This window comes from Epithele typhae, assembly GCF_022376455.1.
Source record: "Epithele typhae strain CBS 203.58 chromosome Unknown BXZ73scaffold_22, whole genome shotgun sequence".
Taxonomy (NCBI): Eukaryota; Fungi; Basidiomycota; class Agaricomycetes; order Polyporales; family Epitheliaceae; genus Epithele; species Epithele typhae.
This window is the reverse complement of record NW_025954213.1, coordinates 226,096-253,050: the sequence shown is the minus strand read 5'-3', so window position 1 is coordinate 253,050 and position 26,955 is coordinate 226,096. Positions and strand designations below refer to the sequence as shown.

At 57.8% G+C, this 26,955-nt stretch overlaps 10 protein-coding genes across 10 annotated transcripts; 7 read left to right on the top strand and 3 right to left on the bottom strand.

Moving 5' to 3' along the window:
- Window positions 1–63: 63 nt before the first annotated feature.
- Window positions 64–565, top strand: BXZ73DRAFT_101149 (Six-hairpin glycosidase-like protein; the record flags this gene model as incomplete). The annotated part of the gene is made up of 4 exons (XM_048014805.1): window positions 64–84; window positions 175–324; window positions 372–390; window positions 444–565. The coding sequence occupies 4 exons, from the start codon at window positions 64–66 to the stop codon at window positions 563–565; spliced, it is 312 nt and encodes a 103-aa protein (XP_047878197.1).
- Window positions 566–587: 22 nt separating this feature from the next.
- Window positions 588–2,246, top strand: BXZ73DRAFT_101148 (Six-hairpin glycosidase-like protein; the record flags this gene model as incomplete). Its single annotated transcript, XM_048014804.1, has 6 exons — window positions 588–595; window positions 651–669; window positions 720–1,063; window positions 1,117–1,240; window positions 1,382–1,619; window positions 2,137–2,246. The coding sequence occupies 6 exons, from the start codon at window positions 588–590 to the stop codon at window positions 2,244–2,246; spliced, it is 843 nt and encodes a 280-aa protein (XP_047878196.1).
- A 294-nt stretch (window positions 2,247–2,540) lies between these two features.
- Window positions 2,541–3,340, top strand: BXZ73DRAFT_77346 (uncharacterized protein; the record flags this gene model as incomplete). The annotated part of the gene is made up of 3 exons (XM_048022649.1): window positions 2,541–2,573; window positions 2,615–3,259; window positions 3,314–3,340. 3 exons carry the CDS (start codon window positions 2,541–2,543, stop codon window positions 3,338–3,340), a joined length of 705 nt encoding a protein of 234 aa, XP_047878195.1.
- A 2,578-nt stretch (window positions 3,341–5,918) lies between these two features.
- BXZ73DRAFT_77345 (uncharacterized protein) lies at window positions 5,919–9,526 on the top strand (the record flags this gene model as incomplete). The annotated part of the gene is made up of 8 exons (XM_048022648.1): window positions 5,919–6,052; window positions 6,084–6,254; window positions 6,307–6,440; window positions 6,502–6,967; window positions 7,165–7,859; window positions 7,914–8,612; window positions 8,665–9,360; window positions 9,417–9,526. The coding sequence occupies 8 exons, from the start codon at window positions 5,919–5,921 to the stop codon at window positions 9,524–9,526; spliced, it is 3,105 nt and encodes a 1,034-aa protein (XP_047878194.1).
- Window positions 9,527–11,069: 1,543 nt separating this feature from the next.
- Window positions 11,070–11,860, top strand: BXZ73DRAFT_77344 (uncharacterized protein; the record flags this gene model as incomplete). Its single annotated transcript, XM_048022647.1, has 3 exons — window positions 11,070–11,102; window positions 11,144–11,788; window positions 11,846–11,860. The coding sequence occupies 3 exons, from the start codon at window positions 11,070–11,072 to the stop codon at window positions 11,858–11,860; spliced, it is 693 nt and encodes a 230-aa protein (XP_047878193.1).
- An 891-nt stretch (window positions 11,861–12,751) lies between these two features.
- Window positions 12,752–14,105, top strand: BXZ73DRAFT_77343 (Six-hairpin glycosidase-like protein; the record flags this gene model as incomplete). Its single annotated transcript, XM_048022646.1, has 6 exons — window positions 12,752–12,796; window positions 12,854–12,967; window positions 12,994–13,051; window positions 13,111–13,258; window positions 13,290–13,747; window positions 13,777–14,105. 6 exons carry the CDS (start codon window positions 12,752–12,754, stop codon window positions 14,103–14,105), a joined length of 1,152 nt encoding a protein of 383 aa, XP_047878192.1.
- Window positions 14,106–14,533: 428 nt separating this feature from the next.
- Window positions 14,534–15,681, bottom strand: BXZ73DRAFT_77342 (uncharacterized protein; the record flags this gene model as incomplete). Its single annotated transcript, XM_048022645.1, has 2 exons — window positions 14,534–15,196; window positions 15,424–15,681. 2 exons carry the CDS (start codon window positions 15,679–15,681, stop codon window positions 14,534–14,536), a joined length of 921 nt encoding a protein of 306 aa, XP_047878191.1.
- A 1,083-nt stretch (window positions 15,682–16,764) lies between these two features.
- BXZ73DRAFT_77341 (uncharacterized protein) lies at window positions 16,765–17,559 on the top strand (the record flags this gene model as incomplete). Its single annotated transcript, XM_048022644.1, is given in 4 exon segments — window positions 16,765–16,797; window positions 16,839–17,094; window positions 17,114–17,478; window positions 17,533–17,559. The coding sequence occupies 4 exon segments, from the start codon at window positions 16,765–16,767 to the stop codon at window positions 17,557–17,559; spliced, it is 681 nt and encodes a 226-aa protein (XP_047878190.1).
- A 1,363-nt stretch (window positions 17,560–18,922) lies between these two features.
- Window positions 18,923–20,831, bottom strand: BXZ73DRAFT_89825 (GTP cyclohydrolase N terminal-domain-containing protein; the record flags this gene model as incomplete). The annotated part of the gene is made up of 6 exons (XM_048025402.1): window positions 18,923–19,118; window positions 19,180–19,567; window positions 19,633–19,710; window positions 19,734–19,753; window positions 19,809–20,379; window positions 20,462–20,831. The coding sequence occupies 6 exons, from the start codon at window positions 20,829–20,831 to the stop codon at window positions 18,923–18,925; spliced, it is 1,623 nt and encodes a 540-aa protein (XP_047878189.1).
- A 693-nt stretch (window positions 20,832–21,524) lies between these two features.
- Window positions 21,525–26,448, bottom strand: BXZ73DRAFT_77339 (P-loop containing nucleoside triphosphate hydrolase protein; the record flags this gene model as incomplete). The annotated part of the gene is made up of 7 exons (XM_048022643.1): window positions 21,525–21,869; window positions 21,914–24,119; window positions 24,172–24,387; window positions 24,441–25,574; window positions 25,636–25,850; window positions 25,902–26,105; window positions 26,251–26,448. 7 exons carry the CDS (start codon window positions 26,446–26,448, stop codon window positions 21,525–21,527), a joined length of 4,518 nt encoding a protein of 1,505 aa, XP_047878188.1.
- Between the last annotated feature and the right edge of the window lie 507 nt (window positions 26,449–26,955).

Sequence of the window (26,955 nt, the reverse complement as noted above, 5' to 3'; positions counted from 1 at the left end):
ACGAGGAGACGAGCCTAAATGCTCTCGACAATGGTGGTTGGGACTGGTCAAGTCCGACTGGGAATGGCCGCATTCGGGCCGGTGGTATGTCACTGCAGTGGCTCTGGAAACCAACAAGTGTAAACAGCGCGCACAAGCCCGAGCACCGCCCCGGACCTGAGTCTACTACACCAGCTGGGTTTCGTCTTCAAAGCGCTCATCGACCAGTTTACTATCGGCGCCGACGACTCGCTCCACACGCTCATTGACCGCGTCATCAATGCGGAGGCGACGCTTCAGCAAGTCTCGAACTCGAGCGGGACCGTCTCGACTGGCGCGGGCTGGGTGAGCCCAACTTCGACATCAATGAGACCGCGTTCACGGACGCGCAGTGGGGTTGTCCCCAGCGAGGTGTGTGCTGCTTTCTATGTTTGTCGGGTTCCGGGCGGCTCATGGCGGCGAAGATGGCCCGGCCCTTCGCTCGACGGTGATCATAACCTATGCCAACTGGCTGCTCGCCAACGGCAATGGCACCTCGTTTGTAACGAACAACCTCTGGCCCATCCTCAAGCTCGACCTCGACTAAGTATGTCATGAACAGCTGGAGCATGACTGGGTGAGTTGTCACCATGTCCTACCACTACGTGCAACCCGTTGACGCATATATCCAGCTTCGACCTCTGGGAGGAGGTAAATTCTTCTTCCCTCTTTACACCACTCAGGCTAACAATGCGCTCTAGTTCTTGCAATCGTACTGGAACCCGAGCGCGGGCTACATGACCGTTAACACCGGCGGCGGGCGGTCCGGCAAGGACGCCAACACCGTCCTCACCTCCATCCACACCTTCGACCCAGAGGCGGGCTGCGACGCCACGACCTTCCAGCCGTGCTCGGACAAGGCGCTGTGGAACCTGAAGGTCTACGTCGACTCGTGCCGCTCCATCTACACCGTTAACAGCGGGATCGCGTCCAACGCCGCCGTTGCGACCGGCCGGTACCCCGAGGACAGCTACTACAACGGCAACCCGTGGTACCTCGCCGTGTCTGCTGTCGCCGAGCAGCTGTACGACGCGCTTATCGTGTGGTACCAACAGGGCTCGCTCGCGTTCTTCCGGCAATTTGACTCTTCCGTCGCAGCGGGCACCTACCCCTCTTCGTCGGCAACGTACACCACGCTGGCCAGCGCGATCGGAGCTCGGGCTCGCCGCTGAGCGCCGCGCACCTCACGTGGAGCTACACCACGGCACTCACGTCGTTCGCCGTACGCGGGGGCAAGACGTTCGCGAGCTGGGGCGCCAGGGCCCGTTCAGGTCACGTCCAATGTCTTCGTGACGACCATCTTTAGCGGTGAGTGGCCTAAATCTCGTTGACTCCAAGAGAGCTCGCGCTGACGGCGTTCCAGCCTTTCGAGCGGAGCGGCTGCCCACGTTGCATCGACTTTGCGAAGCTCACCCCAGACACACTCTCGACCATGCAGCAGAACAACAGTTACTGCAGGAGCCTTTGGATCCAGCTGCAGGATGGGACCTACGACCTCGCTAAGACCTCGTTCCCGCAACTGAGGCTACAGCTAGGGCGTCCCGTTAGCCACGATATCTGGTTGATGCTGGCACTGTTCAACAACCACAACATCACGAAACGTGCGTGGAGCACGGCTTGCTACACCCGCGAGCCACTCGAGGCCACCATACAAAGGGTCAGAATGGTTGACCATGTTGACCATTCGGGGCTCCGAATCACCGACGCCGATGTGGTGATACGAATATAACTCTCCCCTGATTGTGAGTGGACTGTGGCTTCTCATGCCTCCCCTCATCTCACGCTTTGCCGGGTAGGAACGGCCTGCTTAAGACAACAATGTTGTCCCGCACAGCTGTCCCCGGCTCTTCAACGTCCACGTTTTCGGACTATGTCCCTGTCGTCGTCGCGCCGCTCACCCTCGTTGCTTTCCTTACGTGACTCGTCGCTTTCCACACCGTCGAACCCCTCACCAATAAATCTCTGAACGCGATCGCGCTCGCTCCCCATCTACATCACCGGCAGCGTTGTGAAGCCCCGACAGAGCCGGTCTTCCGATCAGGTGCACCTCCGCTCGTCCACGAATTACCCCACATGGAGCAGTACATCACCCTGCTTCCTCCTTGTGCGTGCGCGCAGGCGTCTGGCCTTCACTTCATTTTCACTGCGCAATCGGTACCGTCACGCTCCTCGCGAACGCGGCAGCGGGGTACAAGTACATCCGCACGAAGGGCGGCAACGTGACGTGAGCGTCGGACCCGAAAAATAGCATCACCACGCTCGCGCAATGACGCGGAAGGACTCGTGGCAGTTGCTCATACGCTTGACCTGTCTTCCTCATACGTGGAGTGGAGGTCTACATGATAGAGAGTAACTGGGCCGGGGGCGACTGATGTCAGAGGACCAGCGGCCTTTTCCGAGAACCCGGGCCGAGTCGGCTCACATAATCGTACAAACATGCGCAAAGAGAGAGCGCCAGCGGCGTACCAACATCATTGGGCTCGCTCGTGTCTATTCCGAGCCGGCCGTCGACTTTCCCTACTATGGCGATAGCTTTGAAGGGAGCGAGGGCAGAGGTGAGTCGGGAGTAAATCCTGTCACACACAATCCTAATCAGTGCCCCGCGCAGGCGTTCCGCAAGTATTGTGACCGCTTCCCTCCCACGGAATTTCAATCCTTGCCCGACGACCTCTACCCCCACGGCTCCTATAACGACATAATTCCCGTCGGTTCGCGGCCCGACCCCAGCGTTTGGGAGCGAGAATTTGACAAAGACACGAGCTCGGTGCACCTCATTCACTTCGGGTGGGCTCTTGACGAGGCGTGGGCTCTCAGATTCGCGGCATACCACAACATATGCATCGACATGAAGAGGTTCATGAGGGAGTTTCAGTTCGAGCGGAGCGGCTGCCCACGTCGCATCGACTTCGCGAACCTCACCCCAGACACGATTACAACCATGCAGCAGAACGGCAGGTACTGGAGGAGCGTCTGGATCCAGATGCAGGATACCATCTACGCACTCGCCGAGAGGAAGTTTCCGCAGCTGAACCTCCAGCTAGGGTGTCCCATCAGCTACGATGCCCGGATGATGCTCGCACTATTCAACAACCATAACATCACGAAGCGCGCGTGGCTCACGGGTTGCCACACTCGCGAGCCACTCGCGGCCACCATACAAAGGGTCGCCGAATGGTTGACCGTCCCGGGTTCCGAGCCACTGGTTCCGATGTGGTGGTACGAATACGACTCTCCCCTGATTGTGAGTGGGCCGTAACTTCTGGAGAGTTTCTTCGTCTCACACAGTCCCGAGTAGGAACGGTTTGGCGTAGACAACCAGTAGACCTCCAATTATCACGCTCTTTTGTAATGCACCTTTTTTGAATTTCCTCTCGCTCTATGTCGTCGTCGTCACACCACCACCCTCTCGGCGCGCCCCTCAATCTCTTCACATCCCCCACTAATCGAGAACAAGATCACGCACGGTCCACAGTAGTAAACCCCGGGACATGGATTCCGTCTACTTAGGTCTGCGTCCATCGCCCCCGGTGACGGACCGTGCCCGTTTAAGTACCATATTTCAGGCCCTCTTCAACTAGCCAGCTTCCATGATGCACACTTGCAGTTCATGCCAGCGATCCATTGTCACGAACATTTGAAACACTACGACCACAATCATCAAAGTAGTGTCTCACTATCGTTGACGTATACACTCAGACCCCTCCCTTCTCCCTCGCACGTCTAGAGCCTTAGGGACCTCCTCCACGAAGACCACCCATGCTACCTCGTCATACTCGCATGCTCCATGTGCATGCATCCCTCAACCGCATGTATGATACGCCGTAGCATCTCCTTCTCCGTCTCCAGCACGGCGGGCGGCTTGTGTGCGCGATGGAAGCCATTTCCATTGATGTTCGCAAGACCACCAGACCACTTCCTGCCGTGAAACACGTCAGCTCGGCCGTCGAGGACGCGAAAAAAGCGTGAACTCGTACCTGGGTAGGTGCCCGCCGTGATTTTCAGCCTTCTATGGTCATCGAGGGGATATAGAGAGGGTAACGGGGAGAGCAAACGCGCTCGTCGCCACTGGGGGATTTTCGGCGACTTTTGTATTGATTTCCGACGCGCGTCCGGGAGCGCCGCTCTGAGCAAATGCCATCGGACTTCCCCAGCATGTGTTCCACTGATGACAGTATTGGGGCAATGGTCCGTCGACCCCTTCCCTTCATGGCGGCGTAAAGTTCGTATGAACCATACCATAGATGTACTAGTACGAACGGCTCAGGTTGTTCAAATCTTGAGAGGGACTCGACGAGCGGGGAATGCGACTGGTGGAAAACACGGCAGAAGAGGCGACAAAGAAAGGCGGGGCCGGTAAAAGCAAGAGATGCATTCCGATTGTTAGAGAGTGGGTAGAAGCGAGGCGGTGGGATGGTCCGAACGTTGAAGGCGGCAGGCCACAGGATGAGCCGTGCACAGTGCCAGGTCAGTGGGGACACTGGTCTCCGAGCGCTTCGAAACTTGTCCTCAACTCGCACGTTCGAAGCCGAATCGCTCACCGACTCGAACGGCCGCCGCCATTCTCCTACTTGAGCCGAGTCCCTTGGACGATCCCTCGCTCCCGTGTTCACCGAAAACACGACGACTGCAACAGTCTGCCAGTGCAAAGCGTCACTGATCAGATCCTTCAACGTCTTCACGGGCGGGGGTTCCCTCCTTGCAACGATCACGTAGCCTTCGGCGCAACCTCAGCATCAAACTCAAGCTGCTAAGGGCCGGACATCAGACAGCACTCGAATTAAGAACTGAACGCGGGGTTAAGGATGTCCGCCTCGGCCCGCGTTTCAAACGGGACCGAGTCCGAGCGGCGATCGCGTTGTCTGCTCCAAGATCCCGTGGACTTCGGAGAACCATTCGCAAGCTGAGTCTGTCGTGCAAACTCCGAGAGTGTGACACAGTGCATATGCGTGCCGTATACATTCTCTTGACAGAGGGTCCGTTGCAGGGTGAGTACTTTCTTCACAGAAAGGCTCACAGTTGTAGTAAACGAGTTGCGAAGCTGAATGTCGGTGGTCAGGTGTGCGCTTGACCCGGGACAGCCCTGACCGGGTTCAAATTCGCCGACACCAGCTAATGTCAACATTGCGATGGCCCTCCCATTGTATATTCCCACTGTCAGGTGCGTAAGACAGCAAGAATGCTCCTCGCTAGCTTACTTCGGCGCGAAGGATCCCGTGGTCAACCATAGAGTCACTCTCGCAAAGCTGAGCCCCATTGTCGAGTGTACTGAGAGGAGAGCTTACCACCATGTGGTGCATGAGTGAAGCTGCAGAGGGTACAGTCCCACCATGAAGCTCAGGTGAATAGCGACCGCACGTCCCAACGCCGCCTCCAAAACTGGCGCGCACCGCCCGACAACCCCGTCCGTAGCCCTGTCATCAGGTCTGGAACGGCCTGCGACCCTGAATTCCGGCACTCGCATCAGTGTGTGCCCACCCTGTCCTTACGGCCGTTAGGCCAAGTCCCGACTTTGCCACAGAGCGTCCCAAAATTCCCCCAAGCTCAACTCGGGCAACGAATACGAAGGCTCGTTGCCGCACATTCCGTGACTTCCTGTTGTCCATCTGTACGCGTGCAGTTCTGATGCCTTGCCCTCTGTGACAGCTGTCTCGATCTACCAATAGAAGGGCTTCGACCACCATTGTACCGGGGTTTCCCTGTCCGGACTGCGGTCGTGTCTGTATAGACACGACAAAAATACCTGGACAGCAGGAACGGACATGTCGAAAGAGGATCCTACCGGTGGTTAGTGCGCCTGCGAGCTATTTCGTTGAGGTATATAAACACGGCGAAGGGCGCGCTGTTTCTTTACCCTCTCACAAACTCCCCAACTCGCCCCATACTCCATACTCTTCTCAATCATGTGCTCTGACGAAAACGGCGCTCACCATGCGATCTACTACCTCAATGCTCAGCTCGGGCTTTGTATAACTCAGCGAAGCATTGCCTCGCTGAGCATGCTGGGTCACGTCGCCCAGAGAGCCGTATGTCCGATGTTGTTACCGCTATCGTCCTTGCATTGACAGAGGATCTCCAGAACCCAACTACGCCCTGGTGAAGTACAGCGCTGCTAGCTTGGACGGTTCCTTCGATGTCGCTTTCCACGCCACCTTCGGCAAGCCCGTCCTGGAGTTTATCTGTGGCCACAACGCCGTCCTTCACCTCACTCTGGATGAAAGTCGTTTGGTGGTAGGCGGGTGAGTTTGCATTATACCTCAATACATGAATCCCTGCTCATACAGTCGACAGCGTCTCGACGATGTACCCTGGTCCTCTCCGGGTTACTTATCGCATCCCCTTCGAGAGCCGCTCTATCTATGGGAACAACCTTCTCATCAGTGAATATGAGAGCACGATCAACCTCCTGATCCTCGACTTCAAAAGTGAGTACTCATCCAATCGATTCGATTCGCTTTCATTTGCTAACCTATGTATGTTTTCTAGACTCAGTCCTTCTTTCTACCTTCCCGCATGTTTCATTCGGGAGCGGTCAGCTCACGCGTTTCCTCGCGGGCTATCTTCAATTGCTCCAGGAAGCCGGCAACCATGTTCTCTTCTCCCCTCCCAAGTTTGGTCCCTACAGCCCGATGATGATCACCGACTACGCTCTCTTGGACCTCTCTCAGGCCTTCTTCCACAACTCCATCCGAGGAATCAGCGTCGACCAGATCAACACCTATCTTACTTCGATCTGGCTCAAGTCGTCCATGCTTTCCTACCGCGGCATCAACGGCGAGAAGGGTAACTGGCCTCTTCGACTCCTCGCGCAGTTCAACACGAGGTCGTACGGGCAAGGGACGTACGGCCGCTTCCGTATGGGACTGGAGCCTCCTACCGTTGAGATCGTTTGCGACAAGGAGCTCATCATGTACTTCAACATCGACGAACTTGATTGTTTCGATCACAATGGGTGTGTGGTTCATTAACCAGGTCCCGCTTCTATCAGGCTGACTCGTCGAACGAAGGAACATCACTCACTCTTTCAAGGGCTGGAAGGTTGCTCTAGTCGTCGATGTTTTGTACTCCGACGAAGCCGACGGTCGCGCTGTGACCCTTCGGCTCGACTTTGACAAAGGCGCGTTCTCACTGACTGATCATGTCGTGGAGTGTGACTCAATGTTCTTTGACTCACTTAGAGCCGCGCTACCATGATTTGAAGTCGCACTTCCCCGGTCTCGACGAGGATGACGCGTTCTGCGGCGAACAGACGGAACTCCTCGTGCGATTCTTCACCAAGGAGTACCTCCGCCTCCTCAAGGACGTCCATTATGACGTTCTGTACACCCACGACACCCGCTGGGAGACCGTCCACAAGCCTCTTGAGCACCCCTCCGGCGGGTGGGAAGTCGGCCTTCCGGACCACTCGCGCGACTCGATCCGGCACACGCACATGTACGGCTTCGACCAGGTCGCCGCGCTCTCACACGGCTCGCTCGACGCGCATTTCGCCTCGCTCCGCAAGAGCGCGCACGGTATCCTGCGCCAGTGGACGCACGACAAGTTCTTCGACGCCAAGTTCAAGCCGCTCACGGTCCGCCTTCTCAGCGACAACCGCGCGATCGTCTGGGTGCATCTCAAGGGCGGCATCCTCACCACGCTCCGCGAATGGGTGCCGTCCCTGGAGTCCGACGCGACCGCTACTTTCGGCGAGTGGCGCCTCGCCTTCGAGGTACCACTGAAAAAGTGCTCGCAACACGAGCTGGAGGGCTTTGATTCGGTCGGATACCGGAACACCATGGCCTTCCAGAAGCACGGCGTCGTCGAAGACTGCGAGCTCTACCACATCTGTCTCGACCTTCACAGTACGTCTGAACTTCATCGGTGTCTTATGGTTCAGCCGCTCACGCTCTTTGCAGACGCCGATTACATCCACGAGTACTCGCTTTTCGCCGACCTCACCCAGGACAGGCAGGGGATCCGCCACTCCGTCCTCAAGCTCCAGGCGGCCATCCACTACGTCACTCAACACTACTTCCCGGCCCTCTGCCGGGAGGCCTACCACGTCCTCACCAGCGTCCCCGTCTGGAAGCCGAACGCGACTCTCCCCTCCTCCTACGCGCTCACCAGCGTCGACTTCCAAGTGTACTCGTCCGCGCGCGTCACGCGCAAGAACTGGGCGCACGTCTCGGTCGGACACCAGCCTGTGCTCGTCGTCTTCGGCATGACCGCGCACCGCGCCCCGCCCGCGCACCACCTCGACTGGTCGGCATCCTGGGTGGTGCAAGCCGAGGCCGCGCGCGGCTTCTCACACGGGACGCTGAGTATCGCGCGGCGCGTGTTCATGGACGAGCGCGTGCTCACGCTCCTTGCGCGCGTCAACGTGCTCACCACGCTCGTCCCCCAGCGCGCGGACGCGCTCGAGCAGCATGATTTCCGCGGGCTCCAGCTTGTGCCCTGGGCTCGCCACGAGCAGCGCAAGAAGTGGCCGGCCGAGTGGGTCATCCAGCCTCTGGCCGACGACGGCACGCTCCAGTACCTCTGGCGGCACGACGAGCGCTGGCAGTACGACTCGCGCGGCAATGCGAACCCGACGAACACCTCGCGCGGCGTATCTTGTGAGTTTGTGCTCCGGCTCGGTTGACGCAGCATGCCAATAGGACTCCCCAGGCGTCACCCGCAACTACGTGGAGCTCCCGACCGCCGTCAGGCAAGGCGCTCTGAGCATCAAGATCGGCGGCGAGGTCGAGCTCAGTGTCTCGCTGCAGAACACGAGGACCTACACGTACGGCCCCGCCTCTCTTCCCCCGCTCCCACTTTGCTCATCACCCCCATCCCTCCACAGCGCCCGCGCGTCCGTCAGCTGGTCGACGCACGTCACCGTCCACACCCTCGGGAACACCATCCGGGTCGACACCGTCGGTTCGCACGACCCCGTCTTCACCCCGGCCACCTACGCGATCGGGCCCGACGTCGTCCCATTCGCCGAGCTCGCGCTGTCCGCGACGCTCGCCGACCCGGTCATGCTCCTCGTCGAGGCGTTCCCGCCCAAGGTCGACCTCGATGGGCTCGTCCGCGAGATGCGTGCGTTCGAGGGCGCGTGGCAGTACTGCTTCCCCCTCGCGGGCGCGGGCGCGTATGCGCTCGGGAGCCCGATTTTCAATGCGGACGGGGACCTGCTTTTCGAGTTCCGTCGGTACGGCGCAAGCTCGCGCGAGGGCGACGGTGGGCGGCGGCTCCGCCAGAAGCGGGCGCCGCTCGCGATCACGAACGGGAGCGCGCCGGAGTGGCAGCTCGCCACGCCGCGCATTGGCGTCGAAGTCATCAACGAGAGGACGGACGGGCCCGGAGTGTACAACGGTAACGGTGAGTGCGCCGCTGTGATCGAGCTGGGAAGTGCGAGCTGACGCATGGCTTTGTAGGCAACCCGACGTTGAAGGCGACTGCTGCCGCCCCGGAGTTCTCTGGGTATGCTCCCAGCGAGCTCGGGGTGGGGGATGACTCCCAGGCCTCCATCAGCGTCGCGGAGTGAGGATCTGCTGCACGCAACGTGTCGATGAAAGCAGGATGCCGTTCAATAGTTACGCGAGTCTGTCTCTGAGCCAGTCGTGAAGATGAGAGTTGTGTTCGTGTTGTCGTACTGTACCGCGCTCTCTGCATATCATAATCATGGATTTTGGTGGTTCACAGCGGCCCCGTTAGTTCATTCTCGTCGAACGTAGTCCCTCTCACATGAGCAACAGTGCTGACAGCCGAGCAACTATTGAAACGGGCTGGGCCGCTCATGGGACCTCATGTATGTATGTATGGGCCGTAGAGTCACTAGCCGTACGCGACACCGCTGATCACTTGCCCCCCATCCAGCCACCCCAGCGCGAGAAGACACCCGCGTGAAGACGCCCCACGACCGGTGCAGACGCGAAACCAAGCCCGGCCCCACTGCGAAGTTCCCCGGATTCCCTTTCTTTCTGCTACTATACTACTACTGTACCCATACTATACGCACTCGGTCTCTCTTTCTCACTCCCCACTCATACACACACCCCGAGCCCCACAAGGTTCACTGGCACGCCGGCTGACGCCTGCCGGCAAGTTTCGGTCCGCTGCGCCTTCGGGATCCTTCCCGAGGGAGCATATGCAAAGACGACGCTCTCCATTGTTCTGGGATACACTACGTACGAACTCACTGTATGTTATGCCTACCATAGGGCTCCGCCCTCGAGGGCAATAAACAAGGATCCAAAAAAAAAAAAAAAAAAAAAAAAGAGTCACTAGCGCACGTACCTGGTGGAGGAACCACGTGGCCCTGGCCCCCAACGCGAAGTGCACACTGAGGTTCGCGGCACGGGAGCAGTTTCGATCCCCCACTCGCACCTACCGGTTGCGGGCCCGGCTTGACCCGGTCGCGGCATAGTCCACGCGCGTCGCCTGCCCCTCCCGTTTACACACCCTTGCCTGGCTTGACCCGGTCGTACCAACGCGCGTCGCCTGCGGGGTCCCATCTCGGCCCATCTCGCCCCCTGTCCCCCTCCTCCTCCACGTCGAGTGAGTGCTCGTCGCGCTCCGGCGCTCCGTCCTACGGAACCGACAAGCCCACTTACCCCATCCCATATGCGCTCGCGGCGATTCCGCCGTGGCACGACTCGGTCGTCTGAACGATTCGCGGCGCCTGCGGCCGCTGGACTTTCTGCAACTGCCTACGGGCGCAGGCCCGTTACATAGCACATGTACTCAAACGAATGCGGGATACGTTCTTAGCTGTGTAGTTACACGCACATATGTGACACATAGGGATAGAATGAGAATAATAATAATAATAATAATAATAAGGGAGCAGTTTCGACATTGCGTTGACGTTGCAAGTCATCGACTCTTATACTTATCTTGTAACTTGGAATGACGGTTGACCTGCCCTAGCCGCTCTTGGTCCCTTGACAGTTGAAAAACGTTTCGACTGTCCAAGAAATGCATTAACGGGGAATCGAACCCCCCGGAGGGTCGATGGCAACGACCCAGTCGCAGCTCGCCGGCATCCCCATTCTCGTCGCGCATCATCGGCTCTATCTTCCTCTATAATGCCAGAGCCTTTGAAGGACCAGGAAACGGAGGTGAGCTTGTAGTACATCTCATCACACACAATCCCAATCAGTCTCCCGCGCAGAACTTCCGCGAGTTTTGCGACCGCTTCCCTCCCGCCGAATTTCAATCTTTGCCCGACGAGCTCTACCCCCATGGATCCTATCAAGACATGGTCTCCGTCGGCTTGAAGCCCGACACCAGTATCTTGGAGCGAGAATTCGATGAAGACACGAGCTCGGTGCACCTCATTCACTACGGGTGGGCTCTGGACCAGGCGTGGGCCGTCAGATTCGCGGCGTACCACAACATATGCATCGACATGGGGAAGTTCATGACGGGGTTCCATTTCGAGCGGAGCGGCTGCCCACGTTGCATCGACTTTGCGAAGCTCACACCAGATACACTCGCGAATATGCAGCGGAACAACACTTACTGGATGAGCCTTTGGATCCAGATGCAGGATAACATCTACGCACTCGCCAAGAAGAAGTTTCGGCGACTGAACCTCCAGCTAGGGTGTCCCATCAGCCACGATATCCGGATGATGCTCGCACTGTTCAACAACCACAACATCACGAAGCGCGCGTGGATCACGGCTTGCTACACCCATGAACCGCTCGCGGCCACCATACAAAGGGTCACAGAGTGGTTGACCATTCCGGGCTCCGAACCACCGACGCCAATGTGGTGGTACGAATACGACTCTCCCCTGATGGTGAGTGTGTTGTGGCTTCTCCTCGGGCTTCCCCTCATCTCACGCTTTCCCGGATAGGAATGGCCTACCTAAAGACAACAAGTCGCCTCGGCTCTTCCGATCATCGTGCTCTTTGTCCCCGTCGTTGCCGCACCCGTCACCCTCGTTGCTTTCCTTCCTTTCCTCCCAATCAAACTCTGAGAACACGATCACGCACGCTCCCTAGCAGCCTCCAGGACATGAATACTACACGTTTTCTCGGCTTGCAGATGTCGGCACCTGTACAAATAGTGAGCGCTTTGGCTTCTATACTTGAAGTTCGATGCATTGTCACGAATAAAACACTATGACCACAAGCATCGAAGTGTGTTTCATTATCGTGACATATATACTCGGACTCCCTTTCTCTCTCTCTCTCGCATGTCTAGAGCCTCAGGAGCCTCCACTCTCCACGAAGACCCGCCCGTGCCACCTCATACTCGCATCTCCCATGCGAGTGCATCTTTCGTCCGTCAACTGCATACATAGCATCTCCTTCTCGGTCTTCAGCGTGGTGGGCGGCCCACGTGCGCGATGGCCGCCATTCGCGTTGATGTTCGTGGGACATGGTGGGAATCGAGCCCTTCGGGGACGTTGCCTCGGCGGCCGAGGAAGGGAAATTGCGGGTCGTGGTAGCCTTCAGTTCCATCCTCGTCGTCGCGGGAAGCTCAGCTACGGAGAAAAGAGGGTCAGAGTAAGCATCACTACGCCCGCGCGGTGCTCGGCGAGGCGGGGCAGCGACCGACGATCCGCTAGCTATTCGTAAGATTGTCGTTTGCTTTATGATGATGAATGCTGTCAAAATATTTGCTACATAACGAGTGCACATGCCCGAAAGTTCTCCTCCCCTTAGTCACGTACTCGATCCGGCAATATCTCCGTGCCCGACATATCAAAATAAAAAACATCCCGATTCGGTAAGGTCCTAAAATTACATGATCCAACATGTGTGAACTATCGGATTGGAGCGAGAACGCTATAGACTCGGAGGTTGGGTAGGAGCCTGCACCTGGGTGCGGACTCCGCGACTCGTCTCTCGTCTTCAAGGCGCGAGTCATCGACCAGTTCACCACCGGCGCCGACGACTCGCTCCGCACGCTCATCAACCGCGTCATCAATGCGGAGGCGACGCTTCAGCAAGTCTCGAACTCGAGCTGGACGGTCTCGACCGGCGCGGGCTGGGTGAGCCCAAGTTCAACATCAACGAGACCGCGTTCACGGACGCGTGGGGTCGTCCCCAGCGAGGTGCGTGCTACTTACTATGTGTATGTGTGTGGGTTTTCGGATGGCTCATGGTGGCGAAGATGGCCCGGCCCTTCGCTCGACGGCGATCATAACCTATGCCAACTGGCTGCTCGCCAACGGCAATGGCACGTCGTTTGTAACAAACAACCTCTGGCCTATCCTCAAGCTCGATCTCGACTATGTCATGAACAGCTGGAACCTGTCTGGGTGAGTTATCATGTACTACCACTACACGCAGCCCACTGACGCATATACCCAGCTTCGACCTCCGGGAGGAGGTCAACTCCTCTTCCTTCTTCACCACCGCTGTCCAGCACCGCGCTCTTCGCGAGGGCATTGCGCTTGCAAACAAGATCGGACAGACGTCCGTCGTCAGCGGCTACACCACCCAGGCTAGCAATGCGCTCTGCTTCTTGCAATCGTACTGGAACCCGAGCGCGGGCTACATGACCGCCAACACCGGCGGCGGGCGGTCCGGCAAGGGCACAATACCTCCTCACCTCCATCCACAACTTCGACCCAGAGGCGGGCTGCGAGCCACGACCTTTCAACCGTGCTCGGACAAGGCGCTGTCGAACCTGAAGGTCTACGTCGATTCGTTCCGCTCCATCTACATCGTCAACAGCGGGATCGCGTCCAACGTCGCCGTTGCGACTGGCCAGTACCCTGAGGACAGCTACTACAAGGCAACCCGTGGTACCTCGCCGTGTCCGCGTCGCGGGCAGCTCTACGACGCGCTGATCGTGTGGGCCAGCAGGGCTCGCTCGACGTCACCGCGACGTCGCTCGCGTTCTTCCGGCAGTTCGACTCTTCCGTCGGCCACGGGCACCCTACCAGCCGTCCTCCGGTGGTGAACGCCAAGCACACGTACTCGAGCGGGCGCTCTCGGCGCAGTTCGACAGGAGCTCGGGCTGCCGGCGCCGGACCCACGTGGAGCTACGCCGCGGCGCTCACGTCGTTCGCCGCGCGCGAGGGAAAGACGTTCGCGGGCTGGGGTGTCAAGGGCCGTCCAGGTCACGTTCAATGTCTTCGTGACGACCATCCTCGGTGGTGAGTGGTCTGAGTCTCGTGTGACCCCAAGGGAGCTCGCGCTGACTGCGCGCCCGACAGAGAAAATCTACACCGGCAGCGTCGTGCAGCTTCAGAGCTGGTCGCTCGACAATGTGCTCCGCTTGTGCCCGTGCCTTTGAAAAAAGCTTAAGGATATTGGCACTCCACGAAAGCTTTCTTCTCCCGTCTTCGACGATTTCAAATTCCACCTTCCTTATGCATATTTGTCACCTCTGTCGTTCGCATGGATATCTGAAGCTCGGTTATTGTTTGGAATTGGGGACGGGAGGAATTTAATATGCATCTCGCGGCTTCTGCGTCGCATTCCATACATATTTGACCATCAACACAAAGGATATATTTCGCCGGCGAACCTCCTTGACCCTGTATCCCAGTCATTCCAGTGCTAACGCTCCCTTGATGTGCTCAGTACTAGGCCTTCGAACCCTTCTTCTTACCGGCCTGAGACACGCTGCCGCCTTGCTTCCACCACCCCGCGTCGCCGCCCTCGCAGGCCCACCCTTTCTGCCCCTCGTTGGCTCTTCTTCTTATCTCTACGGGGCGTATCGACGTCCGTTTCCCCTTCATCGGCAGGAACATCCGCAGTACCAGCGGGTCGGGTCCCGAACCTTCATCGTCCGCGTCCTGAACAGATTCCTCCTGGTTATGGACTTCGGGCACATGAGGCTGGTCCCCGCTGATCGTCGACGAGCTTCGCGGTTGGAGGGCCATGCGGCGCCTCTCAGCCACCTCATCGAGAGTTAAGGCTTCGCGGCTTATCTGCGCAAGTTCGGGATTCCCCCTTCCACGGCGACTGAGGAGCTCTTCATGAGGAGTATCAGCTATGTCGTGGTCGTCCTTGTAAAGCCTCATCGACAAATTGCGTCCTCCTTCGGATTTGTCGTCAGTACCAGATGACGGGACTGGCTGGAATTCCGACTCGTTTGCGGACTTTGCTGACTCTAGACGTTTTGCGGTGGTCCGAGCCAGACCTTCCGTCCCTTCGGTGATAATCGATGAGATTGCATCCTTGAATGGCGAACGCACAAACTCTAGCAAGTCTGCATGAAACTCCTCCGACTCTTCTTTTGATACCTGTGCGAGAGTACTAGTTAATCACGGCGTCATGTGATTTGGAAAGTTGTACTTGCCCGCTCATATTGAGTTGTGCAGTCCAACCAACTTGGTTGGATACTGAAACCCACACTGGCGTGATGGCAACCCTCCAGAGGAAGAGAGAGTGAATGGAGAAATTGATCAGACAATGAGTAGGTTGTGGAATCGGAAATGTGCATGTCAGGATCCCCTCGTTGTTCGTTGACCTTTATCGAAGGTTCGTTGAGGACAAGAATATCTGGGACATAGCGAGCGGAGGATTTCAGATATGATCGGATAATTTTCGTGACAACAGGTGTATCTTGGCTCTGGTCTTGAGGAATGGTGAGGTCTTCACGCACGAGGTGGTTTGTGTCGCCTGGCCGTTTGAAGATGAAGTGGGAGTAGTGAACGCCGAGAAAGAGGAACACCGACACATGGCTCCGGCTGCGGTTTGCTTCAAACGCAGCCTGTACTTGCTCCATGGTTTGCTTGGTATGCTGTATGACATTCTGCAACGGCGGTCTGGCACTTTCCAGTCAAAAGCGCCGCCATTGGCGACTGTGTCCCGCACGATCTGGGAAGGCGGCGGCTTGACCTCCCATATATCTAAGAGAAGATCGGCAAAGTGTTTGAACGATGCACCGTGCACGTCCGACCGTGAAGGGTCAGTGCGTTCCGTCGACGTATGGGAGGCCACCGATGGGGTGGTGTGTAGTTCCGGTCCAGGGACTTCTAGTGCTGGTGCCTCCAAGTCAACCCTTTCCATTAACGTGTGGAGCTCTGCAATGCCGGAAGCTGAAGACGGAATTGCAGACGAAATTTCGGAGGCCTCCCTGGCTTCGTTGTAGAATTGTCGTAGATGAGGAGGCGCGCCAGATCAGGATAGCGCTGTTGCCGTTTACCCACCGGTGCACCAAGCAGGAACTGGGGCATGACCGAGGCCGTCCAAGAGTTGTCCAGAGAAGATTGCAGTGTGAGACAAGAGTGGGAGGCCACGTGGCAATACAATCCATAGAGGTCATTTTCAAAATTCACGCGGCTGATACATTTCTTCATGAGGTTTGAGACTCCACGGTCAAAATCGATGCGCGAAGTGGCAATATACTTCGAAATAATGAGTAAACATGAACATAAAAGAAGGAAGCCGGACGAGGACCTCTTTTGAAGCATATATTGTTGAGAACGCATCTCTGGGAGGGTCGGGGATGACAAGGTACTGAAGCCACTGCAATCAGATGCTATATCCCGACCTCTCATAGTGATTGTTCCGTACCTTCTTGGATCTGTGAATGGTTTTAATGGCAGCCTGCAATTCTTCGTCTGTTACAGTTTCACCGGACATGACAGGGATCAAAGCGGATGGGGAACGGGATAGCTGATCAGTGTGGTGATGGTAGAACCGTGAGCAGCCCCACGCAGGCGCTGGAGTCTGGACGTGGTACCGTGACAGCAGCTGGGCGCCATCAACCGTTCCTTGGCTCCGCCCCCCATTCCCGTGTCGTTCCACTGTCCCTCCCGGGTCCCCACTCCTCCCGTCGAGTCCCACCAGCTCCATCTTCTCTAGTATGGCAATTGCTTTGAAGGGCAAGAGGGCAGAGGTGAGTCTGTAGTATATCTTGTCACACACAACCCCAATCAGTGCCCCGCACAGGCGTTCCGCGAGTATTGTGACCGCTACCCTCCCGCCGAATTTCAGTCCTTGCACGACGACCTCTACCCCCACGGCTCCTATAAAGACATAATTCCCGTCGGTTCGCGGCCCGACCCCAGCGTTTGGGAGCGAGAATTTGACGAAGACACGAGCTCGGTGCACCTCATTCACTTCGGGTGGGCTCTTGACGAGGCCTGGGCTCTCAGATTCGCGGCATACCACAACATATGCATCGACATGAAGAGTTCATGAGGGAGTTTCAGTTCGAGCGGAGCGGCTGCCCACGTCACATCGACTTCGCGAACCTCACCCCAGACACGATTACAACTATGCAGCAGAACGGCAGGTACTGGAGGAGCGTCTGGATCCAGATGCAGGATCCATCTACGCACTGCGAGAGAAGTTTCCGCAACTGGACCTCCAGCTAGGGTGTCCCATCAGCTACGATGCCCGGATGATGCTCGCACTATTCAACAACCATAACATCACGAAGCGCGCGTGGCTCACGGGTTGCCACACTCGCGAGCCACTCGCGGCCACCATACAAAGGGTCGCCGAATGGTTGACCGTCCCGGGTTCCGAGCCACTGGTTCCGATGTGGTGGTACGAATACGACTCTCCCCTGATTGTGAGTGGGCCGTAACTTCTGGAGGGTTTCTTCGTCTCACGCCTTCCTGGGTAGGAGCGGTTTGGCATAGACAACAAGTAGACCTCCAGTCATCACGCTCTCTGGCAATGCCATTTCTTTCAATGCCTCCTGCCCATGTCCCCGTCGTCTTCACCGCCATCCTCTCATCGCACCCCTCACTCTCATCGCACCCCTCAATCTCTTCGCATCCACCAATCGAGAACAAGATCACGCACGGTCCGCAATAAATCCCGGGACACGGATTCCGTCTAGGTCCGCGAACATCGCCCCGGTGACCCGTGCCCGTTTACTATATGCAGGCCCTGTACACTAGCCGCTTCTACGATGCGCACTTCCAGTTCATGCCGGCGATCCATTGTCACGAACATTTGAAACACTACGACCACAAGCGTCAAAGTGGCGTCTCATTATCGTTGAAATACATCCTCAGATCCCTCCCTTTTTTTCGCACGTCTAGAGCCTCATGACCTCCACCTCCACGAAGACCCGCCATGCTACCTCGCCATACTCGCATCCCTCAACCGCATGTATGATGCATCGTAGCATCTCCTTTTCCGTGTCCAGTACGGCGGGCGGCTCGCGTCCGCGATGGTCGCCGTTCGCATTGATGTTCGCGAGGCATGATGCGATTAGTAAAGCTCTTCGGGGGCTGAGGGCGAGTCATGTAGCCTTCGGTGTCATCCTCATCGTCGCGGGTTTGCTGAGCTACGGAGGGAAGAGGATAAGGGACGTATCTGGACCTCTTATATGAATTCCTATAATGTTGAACTGGTGGTCAACTTGATGGAGGTCGGAAGAGCGATAAGCATCACTGCGCCCGCGGTGTTCGGCGGTGTGGGGCGGCGATCGACGACCCGCTAGTCATTCATTTGATCGCTGTGTGCTTGATTTGTTTCCCTCAGACGTGGAGTGAAAACGCAACATAGTGTGCAGAGTTGGACATCAAAGATTCGTCTGCCCTCGATCCCGACCCCGAAAAGACGAAAAAGTGAAATGATTTATGAATATCCCTCATCGCGTAATGCTGTCGAAAAATCTTGCTTATACGGTAGAATCAACGCGTGGACATGACCGGAATTGAACCGGGCCCCCCACATGCCCATGTTCAACGGACACCAGCTTGCTTTCTCGGTTCCGCCCCTCAACTCATCTTCTGGTACCACCTTCGACGACGCCTGTCGCACCACGATTATCCGTACCGTCTGCGTTGCGCTCACCGTGAATTTAACAGTGCCTGTGATTTGAATCGCTTAGGCCGTCGCAGGGGAAGTACGTGCTTAATTCGAGTCCACTAATAATGTCTCATGTATTAGTACGATATGATAGTGAGTGTTACACACATTGTACATTCGAGCGATCCTCCGTACAATCGATCACATTCTTCCCACCTTCCGAGATAAACGGGAGCCAGCGCGGCTGACGCTCAGTGCTCAGTCTCCTCCCAGGTGCGGCCGACGGTCTTGACGAGGTCGGCCTCGGTGATCTGCTTGCCGCTCGTGAAGTAGCCGGCGGCGATCTTCGCGTCGATCTCGACGCGCGAGTCGGGCGGGAGGAGGTGCTCGGGGATGTCGTAGCGCTTGATAATGGGAATCCCGGACTGGACGATCGCGTTGTATTTCCTGCATCACGACACCGCGTTTAGACAAGCGAGAATAAGCGACGAGGGTAAGGGGTGCTCACATGTCACTCATCGACACCATGTTGTCGATCTTCTTGATGCCGAACCAGTGGAGGACGTCGGGCATGAGGGCCTGGAAGCGCATGTCCTTGACGCCGGCGATGAGCTCGGTGGCTTTGAAGTACTTGTCGGCCGAGTCGCCGCCGCGCTTGCGGAGGTTGTAGACGAGGTACTTAGTGACCTCGCCGAGCGCGCGGCCCTCCTTGCGGAAGTAGACGACGAGGCCGACGCCGCCGCGCTGCGCGCCGCGGATGCACTCCTCGATCGCATAGGTGAGATACGGCTTGCATGTGCAGATGTCCGAGCCGAACACGTCAGAGCCGTTGCACTCGTCGTGGACGCGCAGGGTGAGCTCCTTGGTCTCGTCCGAGAGGTAGGCCGGGTTGCCGACTGGTGACGAGAGACACGTGTGAGCTGCAGCTCGTGGGGGGTGCGAGGACGCGCGTGTGACGTACAGATGTATGCGGTCAGGTTGCCGATGGGCGGCAGGAAGACCTTAATGTCAGGTCGTGTGATCAGCTCAGGATACATTCCTCCGTGTCCTCGAAGAGTGCACGACGGAGGAGGCCCTCGGATCTAGTAAAGCCCTGTCAGCATGACGTCTCACAAACGTCCTCGCCTGAACACTCACATGCCGAACCGTTCCGCGACACCAGGGAGGTACCACACGGGCTCGACGGCAGCTTTGCTGATACTTATCTCGACGCCGGGGTCCGCATCGCTCTGGGTGCCGTCCGCGTTGACGAGCGGGTGACTCTTGAGCAGGATCTTGCCGTCAATCTCAAGAAGGCCCTTGCGCGCCGTCTCGTCGATCTCGCTCAGCTTCATGTGCGCGCGTGTGACCGCGATGCTCGGGCGCACGTCCAGCCCGAGCTCTTCGAGTTCGCGCCGGTACACCTGCGGGACAAGGTGGCCCCACGGGTCGAAGGAGACGATCTTGTGCGGGTCGGACCACGAAGGCTGGGGCGGTACGGACACAGCAGGCTCTGTCTTGGAGTAGTCGGGCTTGTGGGCGGGGTCGAGCGTGCCCATCGCGACGGCAAGGGCGCGGTAGATCGAATATGAGCCGGAGTGCGCACCGATCGCATTCCGTTGTTTGATTGTTGACGGGAGACGCGAGCAGATGACGGGGCCACGCACAGACGGGTCGGTAGCTCCCCATTGAAGAGGGTAGGGCTTAATCCCGTGCTGGTCCGGGTAGGCTTTAGGAGAGGAGGTGCGGAAGGGAGAGGAAGAGGGGATGCATGAGGCAGAGGTGAGGACATGAGGAAGTAGTAGACTCACTGGTAAGCAGGACGCGCGAAGGATAGAGAAGCCTCTCCCTTTCCTTGTCGCTGAGAGGGCTGCCTTGAGCGGGAGACGTCCCGGTGTGCGGGGACGAGGTGGGACCCTCGGCTGCCATAATGGCGTCGCCAATGGGCGGAATGGGTGTGGTGACGCGACCCGGGGACGAGGCCGGGCTCGCAGACGAACGTGTGCTCAGCGCATCAAGCTGAGCGAGGAGATCGTTAGCATCGCGCGAACCGTGCAAGGTGGACAAAGGGCGAGATGGGGAGGGATTCACCTTTGCCTGGAGGGTCTGCTGGGAGACCTGGAGAGCGTCGAGCTGAGCGAGGATCTGGGTGAGGACGGCATCTGAGACGGGCGTGGCCATGGCGAGAAGGGGAACAAGGGCTGGCGGAGGAGGCGTTATAAGGCTCGAACGAGCGCAGGTTTCGGCATGGAGCGCAATCACCCTATCTCACCTGACGTCGGGCTATCGGGGCGACCTTGCGCGACTCGCCCACTGGCACTGTCCGCCTCGGGGTGTCCGCATGTAGAACACGGTGCCGCCACCGGTATGCGTCAAGCAGAGAGTGTCGCGACCTGCGAGGGCGGATGTGCTAGCGAGCATGCTGAGAACATGAGGTAGACAAGGTAAACATCGAGAACTGGTTCGGATTCAATCCAGCAGCTTCCAGCCACCGCTCTAACTCGCGTCTAATTAAAGGGAGCTCCGGAAGCATACATATCTTGCTGATAGCAGTGATACAAGCCTAATCCAGGGCGCCTTGTGTAGTTTTAGTTCAAATACTAGTGGCAGAACTTACGATCACACGAACGTGGGCATGTCATTGCATATGCCCCTGGCCGCAAACAAACAGGCCTTGCTGCCCAATCTCAGTACCAAGAACAAGTGAGCAAATGGTCAATTCGTTCGAAGGTCCACTGTCTATCATATGTAATGGTGACTGGGTACGCTTTCTATGTTAACAAACATAGGCTAGTGGACTGTCCTAAGACCCAAGAAGGATGAAAGTTCATCTTGGCTTGTCCAAGCTTGTAGTACCAAAACCACACCAACACACTAATCCTCTTCAAGGCCGTCCTCCACCACGTCCATCTCCGGCACGACAAACGTGTCGTCGTCGTCGTCGCTCAGGAACGCGTCGTCAACCGTGATGTCCTGCGCGTTCACCACCGCGTTCGCCCGCTCCGCTGCCCGGAACCGCACCTCGTCCTGGCTGATCTTGCTGCGGTACGACGTCTCCTCCCGGATGACCTCCTCACCGTCGACCTTCACGCTGCAGCTCACTTTGCCGCGCACCTTCTCGAGCACGTACTCCACCTTCTTCCTCGGCTTCTGCTTCGCCGCCCAGATCCCTAGCCGCGACACCGGGTGTAGCGAGTCCACGTCCTCGTGCACGACCCGCTCCAGGATGCGCATCAGCCCGAGCGTGCTCATCACCCGCGCACGGCATCGAGGTCGCCGTGGGTGTCGATGTACACCGCGCCGAGCAGGCTCTCGACCATGTCGCTCAGGAACTTGGGCGCCTGTAGGCTCGTGAGCGCCGCCCACGGGTACACCGCGTCCTCCTCGAGTGCACGCGCGATCGCCGCGCCGCGCTTCTGGTACCGGAGGAAGGTCACGTTGTGGTCCTCGAGGACGCGGTGCGACGAGTGCATGAGGCACTGCCAGAGGTACACCCGCTGCGTGTCGTCGACGCTCGTCAGGCCCCCGGTCGGCGTCCACATCGGCATCGAGGCCTCGACGGCAAGCGAGGTGTTGAGACAGAAGTAGGCGAGGATGTGCGAGTTGACGACCGCCTCCTTCTTGATGTGCATGTACCCGGGCGAGTAGTTCTTGCCCGCGGCGTGGTAGAGATAGTCGACGACGACCATATCGAGCGCGGAGTCGCCGAGGAACTCGAGCCGCTCGAGCGACATCGCCGCGGACTCGCCCTGGTAGGACGCGTGGGTGAGGGCCTGGACGAGGAAGGTCCGGCGGTGGAACTTGTAACCGATCATCTGCTCGACGAGCGCGAGCTGCTCGGGGATGTCCTCAATGTCGTCCACCTTGTGCATCTCCTCCAACCGCGCCGGGAGCTTCTTCCACGTGATCCCGAGGTCGAACTTCTCGACGCAATCTATCGCAGTATCGAACCCGCCGTGCTTGTACGCGGCCCCGATGAGCGACTCGACGACGTCCGCGAGCATCTTCGTCGACAGGTCCTCCGCCTTCTTCTTGCTCTTCTTCTTGCCCTTGCTCTCCTCGGCGTGTTCCATCGGCACCTGCTCTGCTGTTTCGGCAGGTTCGATCAACGGCGGGGTCTCCGCGTCTGAGATATAGTGCGGCTTCCACTTGCGCGGCACGAAGCGATCCCGGACGATCCACTTATACAGCCCGCTCTTCACCGCGGCGCGCGCGAGGCTCGAGTTTGCGACCGTGTGGTCCTTCTTCCGGCTCAGGTAGCCCTCGTGCCAGAAGGGGTACTGCGCATATAGTTGCTGGCTGACCACGAACTTGAGCACCGTGTCCCCGAGCGTCTCGAGCCGTTGGTAGTTGAAGTGCTCCTGGGCTGCCGGTGCGGTAGTCGCCGTCGTGAGCAATGAGAGTGGGGTTTGGGCCACTGGCGAGTCCACGAAGAGCTCGCGGCACATGTCGTTGACCGTCAGCGCCATCTGCAGCCAGCGAAGGATTGACGGGAGGAGGAGCGTGTAATGGATCTCCTCGGGCGACGCGAGCTCCACCAGGGTCTGGTATGGGTCCAGCAGGAACGGCACCTCGTCGGCCGGCCGGTCGATGCGCTTGTCGACGCTCTCTGGTGGGAAAGGGATGAGGAAGTTGCGGCGCTTGGGTAGCGTGCGGACAACCATGAGCGGGTACCGGACGATGAAGTCACTGTCCGTGTATTCCTCCCGCAGTCGCTCCTCCTCTTCCATCGATAGCGGCTCGTGCTGCCACCGGAGCAGTCGCAACGGCTTGTCGAACTTCTTCATCCCGCGTACAAGCCCCAGACCGTCAGGGTGCCCGAATGTGGCTCCAAACACGGCGGCGTTAGCCGTCGCGCGTGTCTCGTTGAATGCCGTCTCCCCGTGCGCGATGCGTGCCTCCTGCCAAGAGCGGCGCTCGTCCCAGTCGTCCTCGCGCCAACTCGGAGCCGGAAGAAAGAGGTATGAGAAGTCGTCCTTGTCGCGCTCCATGCGAGAGCCATAGATTCGCGAGAAGAGCCTTTGCGTCCATTGTCGTGCGCGTTTGACGTCTTCGTCCGCGACCGGTTCACTCGACACAGCGACAACCGACATCGACAGCTCCCGGCGTCCAGGGATGTACAATGTTGGAAGGTGTTCCTGAATGAACGTCGGCAACGGCTCGCGTGTAAAAATCTGCAACTCTGGGAGGCTTTTGACAGCTAGTCGATGCGCGAACCAGGAGGTGGAGTCCTTTGTCCGCCAAGGGTCGAGCTGCGTGGAGACGCGCGTCAAGCCTTCGCGCTTAGCGACCTCCGCGAGCATTGCCTTCACGTCGTCCCCCTTCTCCGGTTCGATGACACTGCTTAGAGGCAGCAGGTGGTTGTTGATAAGCCCCGCACGGTACAGCTCTACATATGCCTTGAACGCGACGCTTTGCTGTGCACGACGTTTGGTTCTAAAAATTCGGTCGACGGTGAATTTGCGCAAGCTACAGTGCCATCGTGAGCGACGATGAGCGCGTGAAAATGAGATACGCGTACTGCACCGGGAGAGCCCTGGGAAGGTTCACCGTGGCCCCCCATGGCCCCAGATACGGATCGACCTGGCGTTCCATCGGTGCAAGGGCGTGCCATCCCTCGACATAGTCAGGAGGATCAAGCTCATACAAAGGAACGTGGCTGTCTTGACCTCCGGCGGGAATGACGGCACAGAAGTGATTCAAATGGGGAATTGCGGAGTCGATGGTGAGAAGGGCTCTATTCCCAAGGTCAGTCTGCAGGTATTATCAGAGATTACAACGCGTACTCACCCAGTGGAAGCGACCTCAAAGTCCTGGTATCCATCCATCCCATCCACTTCTTCTTCTACGGACTCCAGGGCCCGTGATGGGTCGTTGTACGCCGCCATAAGCTGCCTCTCCGTATCTTCCCACTTTCTAACCACGTCTTGGGGGCCTAGCTCCTCGAACAAGATGACGAAACTACTCCTTCTGCGCCTCGCGCGACCTCGGCTTTGTGCCCAGGAAACGACGTTGGGTGGCACGTCGAAACGAACAACACTGCCGCATGCTTGGATGTCGATGCCTTCTTCAGCGACGGACGTAGACACGATCAGGTTCTTGTCGCCGATCTTGAAGTCCCGCAGAATGTCGGCCTGACTTTCCTCGATGATGCTTCGCGTGATATCCAGGAACGAATGGCGCTTGAAACTATTGGACGAGCCAAGCAGACAGCCCACGCGGAAGAGTTGTTCGGTTTCTGGAATCCGACGGAGGAGCTCGGCGAGGACGATGACGGTGTCACGGCGGGTGACGAAGATGATGCCGCTGTAGTCTTCGTCTACTGAGCGAAAGATGGTTTCTTCTTCCACAAGGTGGTCAACCAGGGTTCGCATCTTGTGGGTGAGCTCGTTGATGATGACTTCGATGTCGGAAGACGGCCGGACGACCGCGACGCGGTTCAGAATGCCGAGGAGGTAACGCTTCTCCTTCTCTTGCCAGTTGGACATGATGTTGTTGTACGGGTTTGCAGCGAGCTTCGCGCGTTCAATGACCTTGGCAACATACCAGTCCGCCGCCCACGTTCCTAGGTCCATGCAGATGTCTTCGGCCGCACGAGCAAAGTCCCGCAGCCCCTTGTGAGTGAACGTGTCCTCTTTGTCTATGGCTTTTGACAGCTGCTGGTCGATTCGTCGGCGGTCGTCCCCGGGCTGTAGCTTCGTCAGTCGACTCCGCAGCGATATGACGTACGGGTCATCTTCGATGTTGAGCGTATCGATCACGGCTTTCAAGGCTTGATAATTGACGGAAGGGCATCCGTCCCAGGTATGCACGGGCGACAAATAGGTGTAGTGCTTGAACTCCGGCCGGTGCACGTACTGAGCCAGCTCGCCGCGGTTATGACGCGTGGACCGGATGGTGCAATCCAAATTCATCTCTAGATCTCTTCAGGTGGAAGAGACCGAGGGTGAGTGGTCGCCATTACGGAGAAAGATATATCACCGACCGAAACGCAGCTTCCACATTGCTTCCGTAGGTGGGGCTTGCAGTCAAACCGAGTACCATCGGTCGAACGAGTGAATTCGGATCTTGAATTGTACCGCGTCGTGGGAGGTCATGATAGTGATTTTTCATGATCATGTTGTACGGGTGTTTCCCGATGGCGTGATGGGCCTCATCGAACACTATAAGCCCGATGTCGAGGCCCATGATGACGTAGCCCTAAAGGTACATGTAAATACAGGGAAAATGAATAAGAGCGCGATGATTTACGTGATGTAGCGCGTCGAGTAGAACTTGGGGAGTAGTAACCATGATCCTATGTGAAGACAGAATCTGACGCCATAGATGTGCGTCTTTCCATTGATTGGGTTCTGAGGCACCGGAGACTTGACCGACCGACACCGGTATAGCGGTCTTGATGACCTGGTACTGCTGCTCCACAAGCGCAACAGTTGGTGCAATAAACCAAGACACCTGCACGGTTTAAAAACATTAGCATTCAGGGTGGGAATTGCGGGAATAGATGGGACGAATAGCCGAAAAAGTCGCGTATAGGGCCATAGTCCGGGGGAAGTCGACACCGCAAGAGCAAAACGAAGGTTGTGATGAAGAAGCTCACCTTGCGAGGCTCGTGTTCAGCCTCGTGCTTCATGCGTAGCACTGCGATGTGCGTCTTGCCAGAGCCTGTGTCCAGAGCGATCACGATGTTGCGATGTAGACTCTCCTCCAGAAGTTCCTGCTGGTATGCCCGAGTGTGCACAGTCGCGGGCATCGGGTCCTGCATGGTGACGTCGGCATTTTCGGGCGAAGAGGACATGCCGGGGGAAGTCAAGCGGGTGGGAAGTGTGGTGCGGGAGAAGACGAGAGGGGGATTCTGAAGGTTCTGTGGCGTGCTGTTACAAGGTGTGAGAGGACCTTATTGCGACCACGTACCTTGCGACCCAAGAACAAAGCGGGATCGGTAGTCTTTCCGGAGAAGGAAAGTGCAAGGCGTGTTCTTCGCGGCAGTGCTTTATAGGCCCACGTACTGCAAAGACGGACGTGTCGGAGGTGCATAAGACGGAGATTATCGCCCTACCGCAGCATGCGATCAGGTGGTCGTGGGTCGTAGCATCGCAGAGCGCTCCGAAGAGTCCGCAGAGCGAGCCAGCACGTCAAGCTGTCGGGCGAGCGGTGGATGAATGTGCGATAGCGATTCGTGTGGACGCCGCAGAGCCGCAGAGAGTCATCATGGTGGTCGACGGAGGAGAACGGGCGTCTGGACGGAGCGCCAGGAGCGTGCGCGCCCTGGACGGGCCCAGCTGTCCGTGCCGCCGCGGACGCC